Source organism: Bufo gargarizans, chromosome 2 (assembly GCF_014858855.1).
Source record: "Bufo gargarizans isolate SCDJY-AF-19 chromosome 2, ASM1485885v1, whole genome shotgun sequence".
NCBI classification, from domain to species: domain Eukaryota; kingdom Metazoa; phylum Chordata; class Amphibia; order Anura; family Bufonidae; genus Bufo; species Bufo gargarizans.
This window is the reverse complement of record NC_058081.1, coordinates 337,260,862-337,279,174: the sequence shown is the minus strand read 5'-3', so window position 1 is coordinate 337,279,174 and position 18,313 is coordinate 337,260,862. Positions and strand designations below refer to the sequence as shown.

The 18,313-nt window shown below is 43.9% G+C and overlaps 1 protein-coding gene across 1 annotated transcript in view; it reads right to left on the bottom strand.

Moving 5' to 3' along the window:
- Positions 1-11,551: 11,551 nt before the first annotated feature.
- The window catches only part of ALDH1L2 (aldehyde dehydrogenase 1 family member L2), a 92,104-nt gene continuing 85,342 nt past the window's right edge, over positions 11,552-18,313 (bottom strand). Inside the window, exons 20-23 of the mRNA XM_044280586.1 lie at positions 17,898-18,063; positions 17,477-17,582; positions 16,684-16,883; positions 11,552-12,133 (exon numbers count right to left, since the gene is read on the bottom strand). Of these exons, the coding sequence (XP_044136521.1) occupies positions 12,078-12,133; positions 16,684-16,883; positions 17,477-17,582; positions 17,898-18,063 (528 nt within the window). The 3' untranslated portion in view covers positions 11,552-12,077. The remainder of the gene's footprint in view (positions 12,134-16,683; positions 16,884-17,476; positions 17,583-17,897; positions 18,064-18,313) is intronic.

Sequence of the window (18,313 nt, the reverse complement as noted above, 5' to 3'; positions counted from 1 at the left end):
GAAATAGCACTGTACTCTCTCTGGATGTCCCATAGACAATGAATAGAGTGGCAGGGCACATGCTTGGCATGCCACTCCATCAGATCAAGAGACGGGACCTTTGTTCTCAGGATCGCTGGGGGTCAGAGCCCCACTAATCTGTTAGTATTCCCCTGTCCTGTGGATAGGGGATAATTTCAAAACTTGGCACAACCCCTTTAATAAATTATTTTAGTTTTTTGGGTGTCTCAAGTCTGAGAACCAGTTTTTTTTATCCGATGTCAGTACTAAATTGGGATATAAATTTAGTACTCCATGGAAGTGTGGTAGTCCCTGAAGCAGCAGAGGCCCGGATGATCGGGGCACGTGTCGCGCTGAGTAGTCGTGTCCTTCCGTATCCCCCTCCTGCGACACACTCTGTGCTTTTTTTTTGGGTTCGTCCCTTCTTTCCAGTATGGGGGACCACACCTGGAAAGTGTTGGCCAGGGACAATCCGGGCGCCTACAGTTCCCGAGGTACTCTGGTCTGCTCTTTCCCAGTCCGAAAAGATCAGGGCCTTGAGGACTGCCTCATAGAACTGGAGGAATGTCCCTGTGTTGCCAGCGCTTCGGGATAGTACAAAAGAGTTGTACATGGCAACCTGTACCAAGTAGACCGCAACTTTTTTGTACCATGCCCGGGTTTTGCGCATGGCGTTATATGGCTTGAGGACTTGATCAGAGAGATCAACTCCTCCCATATACCGATTGTAGTCGACGATACAATCGGGCTTGAGGACCGTTGCCGCGGTACCTCGCACAGGGACAGGGGTGATGCCATTACCATGAATTGTGGACAGCATAAGGACATCCCTCTTGTCATTATACCTGACCAGCAGCAGGTTTCCATTGGTAAGGGCATGGGTCTCACCCCTGCGGATAGGTACCTGGAGGGGGTGGGCAGGGATGCCACGTTGATTTTTCCGCACAGTCCCACAAGCGGACGTGGATCTGGTGGCAAGGGACTGGAACAAGGGGATACTGGTATAAAAGTTATCCACGTACAGATGGTAACCCTTATCCAGCAGTGGGTACATAAGGTCCCACACAAGTTTCCCTGTAACACCCAGAGTGGGGGGACATTCTGGGGGTTCAATCTGGGAATTTCGCCCCTCAAATACACAAAATTTGAAAGTGTACCCTGAGGTACTCTCACAAATTTTGTATAGCTTCACGCTATACCTCGCCCTTGAACGCAATGAGAGACTCATCAACCGCGACCTCCCTTCCAGGTACATAGGCCTCCATGAATTTGGCCCCAAAGTAATCGATGACCGGCCGTATCTTATACAGACGGTCATGGGCAGGATCACCTCGTGGGGACATGCTGCATTATCTGAATAATGCAGACATTTCCAGATGACCTCAAACCGGGAGCGTGTCATGGCCGTACTGTAAAGTGGGGTCTGGTATAGGACGTCCCCGCTCCAGTACAACCTGAGACTGGGTTTCTTGACCTAGGATGATGCAATAAAAGTTTACCAAACTAACTTTAACTTTATTTTCCCTGCCTAACCCAAACTTTCCCTATTCTTTCTCTAAGTACCTGCTGGATAGATGGGGGTGCTGGGGCACAGATCGGGTCCTGGGGGCACAGATGGGGTGATGCTGGCAGCGATGGAGGACGACGTGCAGGCAGCTCCTCTCTCCTCCGGAACACAAAAGGAGGAGGAGAGGAGCGCTTGCATTATTTGAATATCGCGCCGTCCCGCCCACAGACCAATCAGAGGTGATGTCACCATCACCTCTCAGGATCGCTGGATGGTGATTGGTGGGGTGAAATCACACCACCATCAACATCCTGTTACAGGTTATCGGGTCTTCAGAGACCCGAATAACCCGGAAACTGCGGTTTTCTGCGATCGCATTTGAGCAGGCACAGGGTTCCGCCCGCCGCGCGGCTGTGATCCAAAATACACAGGGCGTACAGGTACGCCCTGTGTCCTTAAGTACCAGGACATAAGGGCGTACCTGTATGCCTTATGTCCGGAAGAGGTTAATCTAACTTAGTAGCACCTGTCTGAGCTCTTTAACCGCTTAACGCACGGATGCATCCGGGAGGCGGTCGATTCATTCCTCCTGGACGCATCCGTGCGTCATCTTGCGAGACGCGAGATTTCGGACTGAGCCGGCATGCACATCGCGGGCCGGCAAATGAACGAGAACAATTTCGTCACCAGCCTGCCAGCCAATGATCGTGGCTGGCGGGCTGGCGATTTTTAATGTCAAATGTCAAATGTCAAATCAGAAGCCATCTAACACATCATATTAGTAAATATGATGTGTTAAATGGCTTCCCTGCTCCTCTGCTGGTCTTTTTGGTCGGTTGGTCTCAGCAGAGGAGCAGGCTTCACAGTGAGTAGCACCAAACACCACACATAGCCCCAGATCACCCCCCCCTGCACCCCAATTAACCCCTTGATCACCCCTTCTTGCCCCTGTCAATCACTAGTGAAAGGGAAAAAAGTGATCAGTGTAAACTGTCACTTTTTTTTCACTGTTATTGACTGTTAGGTTTTAGGATAGTTTAGGCCCCTTGGTTAGGTAGTTTAGCGATCGGTTAGCGCCCAGCCCCACGGCACCGCAGTCACTTATTCGCTGATTAGCGTATCGCTAATCAGCATTTGTACTTTTATAGTATCTGTAAGTGATCAAAACTGATCACAGTCAGATGTATAATAGTATTAGTGTCACCTTAGTTCGCCTTCCACCCAAAACGCAGTGTTTGCTCGATCAGGCCTTCCACCCACGCCCACCCCGCCGCAGTGACACAATTTTTTATTTTTTTTGATCACTGCACATTCACTACACAAGCGCTGCGGCGATAAAAAAATCAGTTTTGATATTTTTTATCAACCGCAGCGGCCTCCGGTACTTCGCTAGCCTCCCATTTGTAAGACAAGCTTGCTTTTTTTCTTGGGTAGTCTCAGGGAATACCCCTAAATTTAGTTGCCCAAATGTCAAACAGGGGGTATTCTTTTGAAGAGGCCTACAGGCTTCTGACCCAGTCGGATGAGGAATGGGAACCCTCATCTGATGAATCTAGCGGGTCAGAATATGAACCTGTAGAAAGCAGTGGCAGTCTGACTCAAAGTTCGGACGAGGAGGTTGAGGTCCCTGATAGCACCAGGCGTACCCGTCCCCGTGTCGCTAGACCACAGGTTGCGCAGGATCCGCTTCAAGGGCAGCAGAGTGGGGCTGGCGCTGTCAGATTACGTGGTAAGGCATACACCAGCAGCGCAGCCCATCCTGGACCTAGTACCAGCACTGCCGTACAACATGGTGAAGTGGCGAGCACCAGAAGGGCAGTTGAAGCTGGTACCGTGGCACGTGCATTAGTTACCCCGTCGCAGCCACCGCAAAGACGGGCCCGTAGACCCCCTAGAATCCTTGAGGTGCTGGCAAACCCGGATTGGCAGTCCCCAACTTCAGCCGCACCTGTAGTTCCCCCTTTCACCGCCCAGTCTGGAGTTCGGGTTGAGACAGCTCAGATCGGTTCAGCCCTGGGATTTTTTGAGCTGTTCTTGACTGCAGGAGCTCTTGGACTTAGTTGTGGCAGAAACAAATCGGTATGCCACACAATTTATAACCACCAACCCGGGAAGCTTTTATGCCCAGCCTTTCCGGTGGAAACCAGTCCAAGTTTCCGAAATTAAAATTTTTCTGGGCCTTCTCCTCAACATGGGTCTAAAAGCATGAATTGCGGTCATATTGGTCCACGAACCCAATTCATCACATGCCCATGTTCTCTGCTGCTATGTCCAGGACACGATTTGAGACCATCCTGCGTTTCCTGCACTTTAGCGACAACACCACCTCCCGTCCCAGAGGCCACATAGCTTTTGACCGGCTCCATAAAATTCGGCCCCTCATAGACCACTTCAACCAGAAATTTGCAGATTTGTATACCCCAGAGCAAAACATCTTCGTAGACAAGTCCCTAATACATTTTACCGGGCGCCTTGGCTTCAAACAATACATCCCAAGCAAGCGCGCCCTGTATGGGGTCAAATTGTATAAGCTCTGTGAAAGGGCCACAGGCTATACCCACAAATTTCGTGTGTCTATGAGGGAAAAGATCAGACCCTGGAGCCGGTCGGTTGCCCTGACTACCTGGGGAGCAGTGGGAAGACAGTCTGGGACTTGGTGTCACCCTTATTTGGCAAGGGGTACCATCTTTATGTGGACAATTTCTCCACAAGTGTGGCCCTCTTCAGGCATTTGTTTCTAGAACAGATTGGCTGCTGTGGCACCGCGCGAACTAGTTACCACCCGTCTTGCAAGGGGGGAGAGGGCTGCCTTGTGTAACCAAGAACTGGAGAGACAAGCGTGACGTTTACATGCTCTCCTCCATTCACGCAGACACGACAATCCAAATTGAGCGAGCAACCCGTGTCATTGAAAAGCCCCTCTCAGTCCACGACTATAACCTTCACATGGGAGGGGTGGACTTCATTGACCAGATGTTGTCTCCGTATTTAGTGTCCCGCCGCACCAGACGCTGGTATAAGAAGGTTTCTGTATATTTGATTCAATTGGCTCTGTATAATAGTTTTGTTCTCTACAGTAAGGCTGGGAGAACACGATCCTTCCTCAAATTTCAGGAAGAGATCATCGAGAACCTCCTGTACCCAGGAGGTTCCGTGGCCCCATCCACCAGTGTAGTTAGCCGTCTACACAAGCGACATTTCCCCAATGTCGTTGCTGGTACCTCAACCCAACCGTCACCCCAAAAAAGATGTCGTGTCTGTAGCAGGAGTGGAATAAGGCGTGACACCCACCATTTCTGTCCTGACTGCCCTGACCACCCTGCCCTATGCTTAGGGGAGTGTTTGCGGAAGTACCACACACAGGTACACCTAGCATAGGGATCACATCTCACCAGGACAGGCACACAGGGCTATTAGGGCCCATTTACACACAGAGCTGCTGCAAACCTCTCCTTTCACCTGGGATAAAGTGCATAATGTACTTCGCCACATCTTTGGGCGATTTGCGCTTTGCACATTGTCCCATGGGGAAGGAGAGGTTTGTCCTATAAAGGTAAAAAAATAAAATAATCACCAGTAAGCAAAAAGGTTAACGTTCAGTTCAAAAAGTTAAAGTTTATATGTTCTGTTCAGAAGTTATTATAAAGTAATAAAATTATTGCGTTGCAGCCTTTTTTTTTTTTTAACCTTCCAGGTGGACCAACCGATCTCCCGGCAATGATTTATTCATCCACATCGAATGATGTGAATGGAGAAATCGGGTTTGTCAGGGCACACGAGCTAAGTGGGTATGGATGTTGGGCGGAGCTCCTATGTCCTGGCAGACGCCTTTCCCCTCCTTTTTTTGCCAGAGATTTTTTCATCCACATTGATCGATGTGAATGAAGAAATCTGTGCCGTTCATTTTTTTCTTTCAGCCCAGAGGCTGAACGGAAAAAAAAAAATCTCATTACCCGTATGCTCAATATAAGGAGAATAGCAGAAACTCCTAATGCTGGCCATACATGTAATTATTGCGGAGACCCTCAAATGCCAGGGCAGTACAAACACCCCACGAATGACCCAATTTGGAAAGAAGACACCCCAAGGTATTCGCTGAGGGGCATATTGAGTCCATGAAAGATTTAAATTGTTGTCCCAAGTTAGCGGAAAGTGAGACTTTGTGAGAAAAAAAAAAACAAAAAAAAAAAATTCCGCTAACTTATGCCCCAAAAAAAATAATTTCTATGAACTCGCCAGGCCCCTCATTGAATACCTTGGGGTGTCTTCTTTCCAAAATGGGGTCACATGTGGGGTATTTATACTGCCATGGCTTTTTAGGGGCCCTAAAGCGTGAGAAGAAGTCTGGGATCCAAATGTCTAAAAATGCCCTCCTAAAAGGAATTTGGGCACCTTTGCGCATCTGGGCTGCAAAAAAGTGTCACACATGTGGTATTGCCGTACTCAGGAGAAGTTGGGGAATGTGTTTTGGGGTGTCATATCTTGGCAAAAGACAACATTTCCCATTTTTTTTATACAAAGTTGGCATTTGACCAAGATATTTATCTCACCCAGCATGGGTATATGTAAAATGACACCCCAAAACACATTCCCCAACTTCTCCTGAGTACGGCGATACCACATGTGTGACACTTTTTTGCAGCCAAGGTGGGCAAAGGGGCACACATTCCAAAGAGCACCTTTCGGATTTCACAGGCCATTTTTTACAGATTTTGATTGCAAACTACTTCTCACACATATGGGCCCCTAAAATGCCAGGGCAGTATAACTACCCCACAAGTGACCCCATTTTGGAAAGAAGACACCCCAAGGTATTCCGTGAGGGGCATGGCGAGTTTCTAGAATTTTTTTTTTTTGTCACAAGTTAGCGGAAAATTATGTTTTTTTTTTTTTTTCCTTACAAAGTCTCATATTCCACTAACTTGCGACAAAAAATAAATAAAAAATTCTTGGAACTCGCCATGCCCCTCACGGAATACCTTGGGTGTCTTATTTCCAAAATGGGGTCACTTGTGGGGTAGTTATACTGCCCTGGCATTTTAGGGGCCCATATGCGTGAGAAGTAGTTTGCAATCAAAATGTGTAAAAAGTGGCCTGTGAAATCCGAAAGGTGCTCTTTGGAATGTGTGCCCCTTTGCCCACCTTGGCTGCAAAAAAGTGTCACACATCTGGTATCGACGTACTCAGGAGAAGTTGGGGAATGTGTTTTGGGGTGTCATTTTACATATACCCATGCTGGGTGAGATAAATATCTTGGTCAAATGCCAACTTTGTATAAAAAAAATGGGAAATGTTGTCTTTTGCCAAGATATTTCTCTCACCCAGCATGGGTATATGTAAAATGACACCCCAAAACACATTCCCCAACTTATCCAGAGTACGGCGATACCTTATGTGTGACACTTTTTTGCAGCCTAGGTGGGCAAAGGGGCACACATTCCAAAGAGCACCTTTCAGATTTCACAGGCCATTTTTTACAGATTTTGATTGCAAACTACTTCTCACACATATGGGCCCCTAAAATGCCAGGGCAGTATAACTACCCCACAAGTGACCCCATTTTGGAAAGAAGACACCCCAAGGTATTCCGTGAGGGGCATGGCGAGTTCCTAGAATTTTTTTGTCACAAGTTAGTGGAAAATGATGATTTTTTTTTTTTCCTTACAAATTGTCATTATCCACTAACTTGTGACAAAAAATTAAAACTTCCATGAACTCACTATGCCCATCATAAAATACCTTGGGGTGTCTTCTTTCCAAAATGGGGTCTTTTGTGGGGTAGTTATTTTGCCCTGGCATTTTAGGGGCCCAAATGCGTGCAAAGTAGTTTGAAATCTGTAAAAAATTACCTGTGAAATCCAAAAGGTGCTCTTCGGAATGTGTGCCCCTTTGCCCACCTAGGCTGCAAAAAAGTGTCACACATCTGGTATCGCCGTACTCAGGAGAAGTTGGGGAATGTGTTTTGGGGTGTCATTTTACATATACCCATGCTGGGTGAGAGAAATATCTTGGCAAAAGACAACATTTCCCATTTTTTTATACAAAGTTGGCATTTGACCAAGATATTTATCTCACCCAGCATGGGTATATGTAAAATGACACCCCAAAACACATTCCCCAACTTCTCCTAAGTACGGCGATACCACATGTGTGACACTTTTTTGCAGCCAAGGTGGCACACATTCCAAAGAGCACCTTTCGGATTTCACCGGTCATTTTTTACAGATTTTGATTTTAAAACTTCTTCTCACGCATCTGGGCCCCTAAAATGCCAGGGCAGTATAACTACCCCACAAGTGACCCCATTTTGGAAAGAAGACACCCCAAGGTATTCCGTGAGGGGCATAGTGAGTTCATGGAAGTTTTTATTTTTTGTCACAAGTTAGTGGAATATGAGACTTTGTAAGGAAAAAAATACATAAAAAATAAATCATCATTTTCCGCTAACTTGTGACAAAAAATAAAAAGTTCTATGAACTCACTATGCCCATCAGCGAATACCTTAGGGTGTCTACTTTCCGAAATGGGGTCATTTGTGGGGTGTTTGTACTGTCTGGGCATTGTAGAACCTCAGGAAACATGACAGGTGCTCAGAAAGTCAGAGCTGCTTCAAAAAGCGGAAATTCACCTTTTTGTACCATAGTTTGTAAACGCTATAACTTTTACCCAAACAATTTTTTTTATCAAAGACATGTAGAACAATAAATTTAGCGAAAAATTTATATATGGATGTCATTTTTTTTGCAAAATTTTACAACTGAATGAGAAAAATGTCATTTTTTTGCAAAAAAAAATCGTTAAATTTCGATTAATAACAAAAAAAGTTAAAATGTCAGCAGCAATGAAATACCACCAAATGAAAGCTCTATTAGTGAGAAGAAAAGGAGGTAAAATTCATTTGGGTGGTAAGTTGCATGACCGAGCAATAAACGGTGAAAGTAGTGTAGTGCAGAAGTGTAAAAAGTGGCCTGGTCATTAAGGGTGTTTCAGCTAGGGGGGTTGAAGTGGTTAAAGACACCTGTCCCCCCCAAGTCAGGCCTTTTGCTTGCATGCGAAGTAGTTTTTTCGGTTTCCGTTCCGTTTTCTGCGCTCCGTATACGGAACCATTCACTTCAATGGATCCGCAAAAAAAAAAAAAACTGAAAGTACTCCGTATGCCTTCTGTTTCCATTTAAAGATAGAACATGTCTTATTATTGTCCGCATTACAGACAAGGATAGTACTGTTCTTTTTTTTGTATAATTGTATTTTTATTAAAGTATATATAAAAGTAGAAGAAACATACACAGTTTCATAAGAAATCCGCCAGACATCAAGCGAGCATTAAATATACAGGCTTTGATGATTCAAATAAGCCACATAAATGCAGAACAAGCAATATCAGCTTCATCAATTACAATTCGTGCAGTGATATAACTGAGCAATAACTGCCTACGTCTAAGCAGTCGTAATGTAAAAATATCAGTATCATGAACTTAGGACAGGACAAGACACAAGAGGGTAGACAGGAAACTAGTCAGCTGTCTCTGTAAGCATGTCCCAAGACTGCCATATCTTATGGAAATTATCCATAGAATTATTGATAAGTGCAGATAGATATTCCATACGTCTAACCTCCATAACACTGGAGAACAGATCGGACCTAGTCGGTACGTCACGTCTCTTCCAGTATTTAGCTATAAGGCGTCTAGTGGCCGACAATATGTGAAGTACCAAGCAAAGCATGTATTTCTTTAGTATCACTGGGGGCATGTTCAGTAAAAACATATACGGATCCAGTGAGAATGTTATATTAGTGAGTTGCAATAGAAGTTGCTGGGTCTCTCTCCATAAAGGAAAGATGACATGGCAATCCCAAAAGATGTGAAATAAAGACCCTCGGCTTGAGTCACACCGCCAGCAGGCATCAGAGATAGTAGGATTCAAGTGTTTGAGCATCTGAGGCGTATGATACCAAAACATCAAAAGCTTATAAGCATTTTCTCTATAGGTCACACAGGTAGATGACATTGCTGCTCTACGCCATATAAGCTGCCAGTCGCTCGGCGGTATTTCTTTCTCTAGGTATCGCTCCCATTTAGAAATATATGCATGTCGCATAACCTGTGGGGGTTCTGGGGTTGAAAGAAGAACATATTTGTCTGATGTAAGACCCCTGGTGGAGGTGGAAAGTTTACAAAGTCGTTCAAACATTGTCGGAGTAGATACCTTCTTATCATTAAATGGGGTTCTAAACAGGTGTTGGATTTGTATATGCTGCCACCTAGAGGACTCCGGTAGGTTGTATTTATCCCTGAGCGATTCAAACGGTATAATTTCAAGGGTTCTGTACTCCACTATATCAGCAAATCTGAATAATTTGTTGGAGAACCACGGCTTAAAGGATGTGTACTGTAGTTCTAACGGGAATATTGGGTTAAATAAAAACGAGGTCATGGAGGACTTATCAGACACTAACGGAAATTTCTGCCTGCAATGTTACCAAACATTATATGTTAAGGACATAGGACCCAACAATTGGGCAGTATAAGTGATCGGTAGTGGTGACCACAAGAGGGCATTAGGGTGAACAGGGGCTAACCATAGCTTTTCAATTTCCATCCACCTAGAAAATGCCAAGAGGGAAGACCATGCAGGTATACGACGGAGATGCGTCGCCCAGTAATATTTGGTTACATCAGGGAGCCCCAGACCACCTTGTAAATTAAAGGGCTGTAAGAGTATTGCAAGAAATTCTGTGTAGTTTCCCATTCCAAACAAACCTAAGGATGGAAGATTGCAAAGCTCTCAGGTCTTTTTTCGGTATGGGAACCGGAATAGTTTCCATTACATATAATAACTTAGGCAGTATGGTCATCTTGACCGCTGCAATACGTCCCATTAAAGAAATTGGCAGGGGCATCCCCTTGGCCATAAGCAAATTGAGTTCCTGGAAGAGAGGGACAAAGTTATGAGCATAAAGGTTATGATATGTTTTTGTTAGCTGAACTCCCAGATATTTGAGGGTGGTATCGTTCCATTTAAAATGGAAATTGCTTTGTAGATTACTCAGTATCTCCAGCGGGACATTAATAGATAGAGCTTGCGTTTTTGAAGTGTTAATCTTATACCCAGACAATCTGCCATATTCCCCTATAATCCGAAACAGATTCGGTAAGGAAGTATGTAAGTTTATCAGCGTAAGGAGGATATCATCAGCGAAGAGTGATACTTTAAAGGACACCTTATTGACTTCTATTCCCTGAATATCAGGATGGGCTCGTATTAGTGCCGCCAAAGGCTCTATGCAAAGTATAAAAAGTAAGGGAGATAACGGGCAACCCTGCCTAGTTCCGTTCCGAATAGTTATCTTGTTTGACTGGGCATGTGTCATTTTCACGTAAGCTGTTGGGCGAGTGTAAAGAGCACTAATGGCCCTCAAGAAGGGTCCCCCTATACCAAAACACCGCAGCGCAGAAAACAACTTAGGCGGTCAAATGCCTTTTCTGCATTATTATGCAGTATTAACGCCTGCTGTTTCCGCCGATTAATAATGTCCATCAGATCTATAGTCCTCCTTGTATTGTCGCCTCCTTGGCGATTTAACACAAAGCCAACTTGATCCTTATGGATCAGACTAGGATAGTACTGTTCTATCAGGGGCCAGCTGCTCCGTTTGGGCCAAAATCCCTGTTGCAGTGTGTGCAAACCTGGTCAAGAACTACAGGAAACATTTTACCTCTGTAATTGCAAACAAAGGCTTCTGTACCAAATATTAACACTGATTTTCTCAGGTGTTCAAATACTTATGTTCAGCAGTGCGAAGACAAATAAATTCTTTAAAAATCATGTGATTTCCTGATTTATTTATTTTTTTATTCTGTCTCTCAGTGGGAATGCACCTACAATGTGAATTTCAGACCCCTCCATGATTTCTAAGTGGGAGAACTTGCAAAATCTCAGGGTGTTCAAATACTTCTGTTCTTCACTGTATGTCAACCTCAGTGAGCAGGACAGAGAATTTACAAAAGAGCAAACAGCAGGTGGCGCTATACAGATACATTTTATTGAATAACTCAGTGCTCAGTGGCTATATTAAATTATTAATGCAATGCAATTACAAAATTGTTCAGATCCAGGTGCTGGTTTGAAAATCTAGAATAGTTTCAGTGGGACAATCCCTTTAATGAAAGCTTTGGAATTATCTTGAAAAGAATTTTCTCAATACAAAACAGTTGGCTCATCAAAGCAAACCCACTGGAAAACCCCTTTAAGGTAATTCCTGAGTATTACTATATTTCCATTACAAACTGAGGGATACTTTACAGCACATTAGCCACATGGGCAAATGTCTGTCTACTGTTGTACAATCACATGTCTATAGAAAGAAGCCCTGCCATGATTGAAAGATTGCATATATAATGTGTTCTTGAAGGAAAGCGTGTTACACAAAAAGGCTTGTATCTGCATGAAAGTGGTTGTATAGGCACATGGTTTCCTTAAGTGTACAATTCTTGATATTGTGTAGATGAATTTCACTGGGAAAATAAGTTCATGATGATTTTACTGATATGTGGCTGCACAAGAACTGTTAATACTCCACAGTGACTGCTTTTGTTCTGAGGTACTCATGGAGAGCCTCTTCTCCTGCAAGACAGAAATATACAATATTACAATCCATAGAAAAACGTTTCCATCAGCCATTGTGATTTTGCTAAAGGGATGAAAGATGTAATGTGTATGATGTAAAAACATTATTCATCTAATACAAATCACCAGAGCAAACTCTATGCAGACACTAAGCCAACATGGAATCCAGAGAGATTTCAGCTCTGAAGCCCAAAGAGATGCCAATGCAGCTTTGTGTTAGGATATAAGACCAGTATCACAATGTAAATAACTTGCATATCTCTCTCCATCTTCAGTCAACCTGAGAATATAACTTGGCACTACATAAACTGCAGTCGCCTTCTAATTATTAGAATCACTCCCAATTGTACAGGTACAGTTCAATAAATTAGATCATTGAAAAGTTAATTATTTTCAGTAATTCAATTCAAAAAGTGAAACTCATATTATATAGAGTGATCTATTACAAGCTTTTATTTCTTTTAATGTTGATAATTATGGCTTACAGCTAATCAAAACTCAAAAGTCAGTATCTCAGAAAATTATATAAGAACAATTAATAAAATGCTATTTAATACAGAAATGTTGGCCTACTGAGAAGTATGTACAGTATATGCACTCAGGGCTCCCTTTGCATGAATTAATGCATCAATGCGGCGTGTCATGGAGGCAATCAGCCTGTGGCACTGCTGAAGTGTTATGGAAGCCCAGGTAGCTTTGATAGTGGCCTTCAACTCATCTGCATTGTTGGTCTGGTGTCTCTATGTTTTTTTTTTGTCAGGTGACAGGCAAGTACTGCTGGAAAATGAAATAGGCATCTCCATAAAACTTGTCAGCAGAGGGAAGCACGAAGCACCCCAAAAATTTCCTGGTAGATGGCTGCGATGACTTCGGACACACAGTGGACCAACACCAGCAGATGACATGGCTCACCAAACCATCATGGACTGGAAACTTCACACTGAACCACAAGCAACTTGGATTGTGTGCCTCTCCACTCTTCCCCTAAACTCTGGGACCTTGATTTCCAAATTAAATGCAAAATTTACGTTCATTAAAAAATAGGACTTTAGACCACTGAGCAACAGCCCAATCCTTTTTCTTCTTAGCCCAGGTAAGTCGTCTTTGGGTCATGAGTGGCCTGACACAAGGAATTTAACAGTTGTAGCCCATGTCCTGGATACATCTGTATGTGGTGGCTATTGAAGCACTGGCTCCAGCCGCATCCACTCCTTGTGAACCTCCCCAAATTTTTGAATGGCCTTTTCTTTCAAAGCTGCGCTTATCCCTGTTACTTGTGCTTTTTCTACCAAACTCAACTTTCCATTAATATGCTTGGAAACAGCACTCTCTGAACAGACAGCTTCTATAGCAATGACCCTTTGTGGCTTACCCTCCTTGTGGAGGGTGTGAATGACTGTCTTCTGGACAACTGTTGAGTCAGCAGTCTTCCCCATGATTATGTAGCCTACTGAACCAGACCGAGGGACAATTTAAAGGCTTAGGAAGCCTTTCCAGGTGTTTTGTGTTAATTAGATGATTGGAGTGTAGCACCATGAGTCTACAATATTGAACTTTTTCACAATATTCTAATTTTGTGAGATACTGATTTTTTTATTTTATTTTTATTAGCGGGGGAAAATGGCAGTGCATCTTATAGTCCGAATGCTAGTGACTGCTTCCATCATAGAAGTGGTTAGGGCTCTTTCACACCTGCGTTATAGTCTTCCGGCATAGAGTTCCGTCGTCGGGGCTCTATACCGGAAGAATACTGATCAGGATTATCCTAATGCATTCTGAATGGACAGTCCGTCCTTCAGGATGCATCAGGATGTCTTCCGTTCCGGAACGGAACGTTTTTTGGCCGCAGCAAATAGCGCAGCATGCTGCGCTTTTTGCTCCGGCCAAAAATCCGGAACACTTGCCGCAAGGCCGGATCCGGAATGAATGCCCATTGAAAGGCATTGATCCGGATCCGGCCTTAAGCTAAACGTCGTTTCGGCGCATTGCCGGATGCGACGTTTAGCTTTTTCTCAATGGTTACCATGGCTGCCGGGACGCTAAAGTCCTGGCAGCCATGGTAAACTGTAGTGGGGAGTGGGGAGCAGCATACTTACCATCCGTGCGGCTCCCGGGGCGCTCCAGAGTGATGTCAGGGCGCCCCAGGCGCATGGATGACATGATCCATGCGCATGGGGCGCTCTGACGTCATTCTGGAGCGCCCCGGGAGCCGCACGGATGGTAAGTATGCTGCTCCCCCGCTCCCCACTACTACTATGGCAACCAGGACTTTAATAGCGTCCTGGGTGCCATAGTAACACTGAAAGCATTTTGAAGACGGATCCGTCTTCAAATGCTTTCAGTACACTTGCGTTTTTCCGGATCCGGCGTGTAATTCCGGCAAGTGGAGTACACGCCGGATCCGGACAACGCAAGTGTGAAAGAGGCCTTATTAGTATGCAGGAGGTGCAGGGACCTGTGAGGGAAGCACTGCGCTGGCTGTAATCACCCTCCTTGGTCTTTTTCTGGGCCCCGCTCTGCACTGTGTACTGCGTAAAGCATCAGGACGTAGTGCATGTCTGATCTGAGGCTGATAGAGGTTGGGGGATCAGATTACAATGATATTCTAATTTATTGAGTTGCACCTGTAGCTGTTCCCTTGCATTTCTGTATATCATATGGTGAGCATAGTGCTGCCATAAGCAATCTACTGTAAAAGAGAAATAGTTCAATGGGTTTTCCAGCACAACAAAAATTGGTGCCAGTGGGGTCATAGTGGTTTAAAAACACAAAAGAAGCAAAACCTCTATAGATCCTCTGCTACTGCCAGTCCAACAAAAGAGGCAAAACTTCCACCAATCCCCTGCCACTGCTGCTGCCATGCTGCCTTGGTCCCCACTACTCTCAACTTCCAGATCCCATCACGGCACATAGGAAATGCCTTGATGATTATGATGGCATTTTGAGACAGGAGCAAAAAGCACAGAGCACAGGGACCCTGTGCAGCATTAGAGCGGCAAGGGATTAGTGGAGATGAGCATTGCTTCTTTTATGTTTTTAAGCCAATTTGAAACCAAAGGAAAATCTCTGTAACTGGACCAATAAATGATATATAGTCCCATGGAAGCCACTGAACCATTAGGTGACATTCATTACAGTTGTAGCAAGCGCTAAACAATTTTTCCGCACTGCAACAGTTTCTTGAATGTGCCTAATGTTCATTTAAGGCCCTACACTATTTGCATTGCCATTACTTTGGAATGACTGTCTGGCTGGGCATATAGTATAGGTGCACTATGATAAGGCCTCATGCACACGACCGTATCAGTTTCATGTATCCGCGGATCCAGTGTGCATCGTGTATTTTCCCCTTCTGCTCATCCCGCACTATGTTACAAATACCTATTCTTTTTAATGAAATGGACAAAACTATGATACATATGTTATATATATATATATATATATATATAAAAATGGAAAAATGTGGCAGCACCAAAACATAACAGGGTAACGGGTGCTATGTCCAGGGTTATCACTGCTTACCCAACTTTGTATGTAGAAATGGACAGCACATCCAGTAGAAAATTGTATTCAAAAAATTTTATTCAGCCACAGTGGCACAAGAGGCGACGTTTCGGCTCAAAATCCTGAGCCTTTCTCAAGCATGAGAAAGGCTCAGGATTTTGAGCCGAAACGTCGCCTCTTGTGCCACTGTGGCTGAATAAAATTTTTTGAATACAATTTTCTACTGGATGTGCTGTCCATTTCTACATATATATATATATATATATATATATATATATATATATTTTTTGCAATGCCCCATTAAAATGAAATGTGAATCGGATGCAGACTGAAAATACGGTTGTGTACATGGAGCCTGTAGTGCATACCACTGTTAGGGCTCATGCACACGACCGTATGCCCTCCGAGACATAAGGTCCACCCGCGGGACCTTAAGATCTTATGAGTGTGGGACAATAGTCCCACGGACGGCCCGACGTGCACAGCATCATTGTAATCTACAATGCTGTGTACTCCCGTGCGCACAATGTATGCCGCTCCGGGGCATATGGCCCGCTCACGGGCCGTATGTCTCAGAGAGGATACGGTTGTGTGCATGAGCCCTTATACTGTATCTGACATTTGTTACACCTGTATGTCACTAAAGTCATAAAACATGGCTGTGGAATACAGGCGGCTGGAGACTAAAGAAAAATGTGAATGGTAGGTATATGAGTTTTTTTTTAATACATCACATTTGATTTGGTCAAAATTTTATTTTACTTACCATAAATATGTTTATGGATAAGAAGTAGTGAAAGTTTGCATATGCAACTATGTGGCAGTATCGATCATTATCGGCAGTATTGGTTTTAAAAAGTGTCTAGAAAAGAGTGTGTGGCTAAGAGGAGTCGCAAAATGCAGCAGATTTATAAAGGGCCTGCAATAATACAAGCCAGCAAATGCCACCACATTACAATCAGCCCACGTACAGAACACAGATCACTGCATACATTTATCTCATGCTGCCGCAATATAAAATTGTCTTTTACGTAAATATTTACCTAAGTCCTTGCCAAATCCAGACTGTTTAAATCCTCCAAATGGTGCCGCAACATCAGTTTTGTTGTAGGTGTTGATAAAAACAGTTCCCGCATCCAGCTTCTCACTCACATACATGGCCTTACTAATGTCTCTTGTAAAGACTCCAGATGCTAGCCCATAATCTGTGTTGTTAGCTCGTGCTAGCACTCCATCAACATCACTGTATGAGGGGGAAAAAAACAGCTGAAATCAAAGGTGTCTCCATCTGATGACCATTATATGAGTAGGTTAAGGGTGAGCTCACAAGTAGGGACGATGGTGCAGCTGAAAACCGCACTGACATGGGGTAAACCCAGAGATCTAATCAAAGGTGGGAACTCTCTCTGATCAAACTGCCATCAATGCTACGGCGATCAAAGGGTTAAACAACCAGAATTGGCGGATTGTCGGATTCTGGCTTGTAGTGCACGAATCACAGTCATTGGACAGCCAAGCTCTAGGGCACTACTTATAGTACAGTACCATAAAAACACAGACTGTAGTATCAGACCCATTACTGAGCTCCACAGAAAGCTGTATTAGTGGTCATTAATGGGTTAAAAAGGAATCTCCTGACAATCCAAGAGACTGTCATAAATATTCAGGACTCTTCAGCATGCGCTGGAGCTGTTCAGTACAATATATTATCAAAATGGTGATAGATTCACCAAAACTGGTGACAGATTCCCTTTAAGGTGGTCCTACATATAGAAGCAGAGTCACGCTCTGGTAACCACTGTTTGCTTGGAAAAGGCTTTCATGTGAAGAACATACCCATCTTTAAACTTGGAGATGACCATTACCGGTCCAAAGGATTCTTCTTGTGCAATGTACATATGGTCTTCCACGTTTGTGAATACAGTGGGTTCCATGAAGAAACCTATGGTGTTTAAGAGAATTAGGGTTCAGACAGAATGCAACTTTAACCTTCAAAAAAACAAAAATATGAAAAAAGTGATACACACCTTGCTGTTAACATACTGTAGTATTTGAATTATCAAATTTCTATTATTTTCAGTCCCCACTAGAAATAGGAGACTCACCATTCCCCATTCATTGAAAGATCTATTATTTTCTTAAATTTTTCTAAAGTAAATCTAAATCGTAACATACTAATTTCGTAATGTGTCCTTATGGTCGGTGACCTGATAGCCATTCTGCTGTTCATTACTTTATTATTAACCATGTTTTTCACCTGGCCGAGGCACTTGTCTGGCACCATAAACCAAAGTTGCTCCTTCCTTGACTCCAATTTCACAGTAATTCAGGAGTTTGTCTAAATGTGCCTTGTGGTTCTGAGGGCCATGGTCAGTAGACCTGTCCAGAGGGTCTCCTATCTTCATCTTCTTAATTTCTTCCACCTGCAAAATGGCCATTATGCTCTGTTATAAGTTTTACTCAGTATTACAAATCAAGCTAAAAGACTAATGCAAGCACTGTCATGAGGGGGTCATTTTCTACTTCACCTAGGGCAGTGATGGCTAACCTTGGCACTCCAGCTGTGGTGAAACTACGACTCCCAGCATGCTCCATTTATTTCTATAGAGTTCTGAGAGCAGCCAAGCAAGGGGGGCATCTTGGAAGTTGTAGTTTTACCACAGCTGGAGTGCC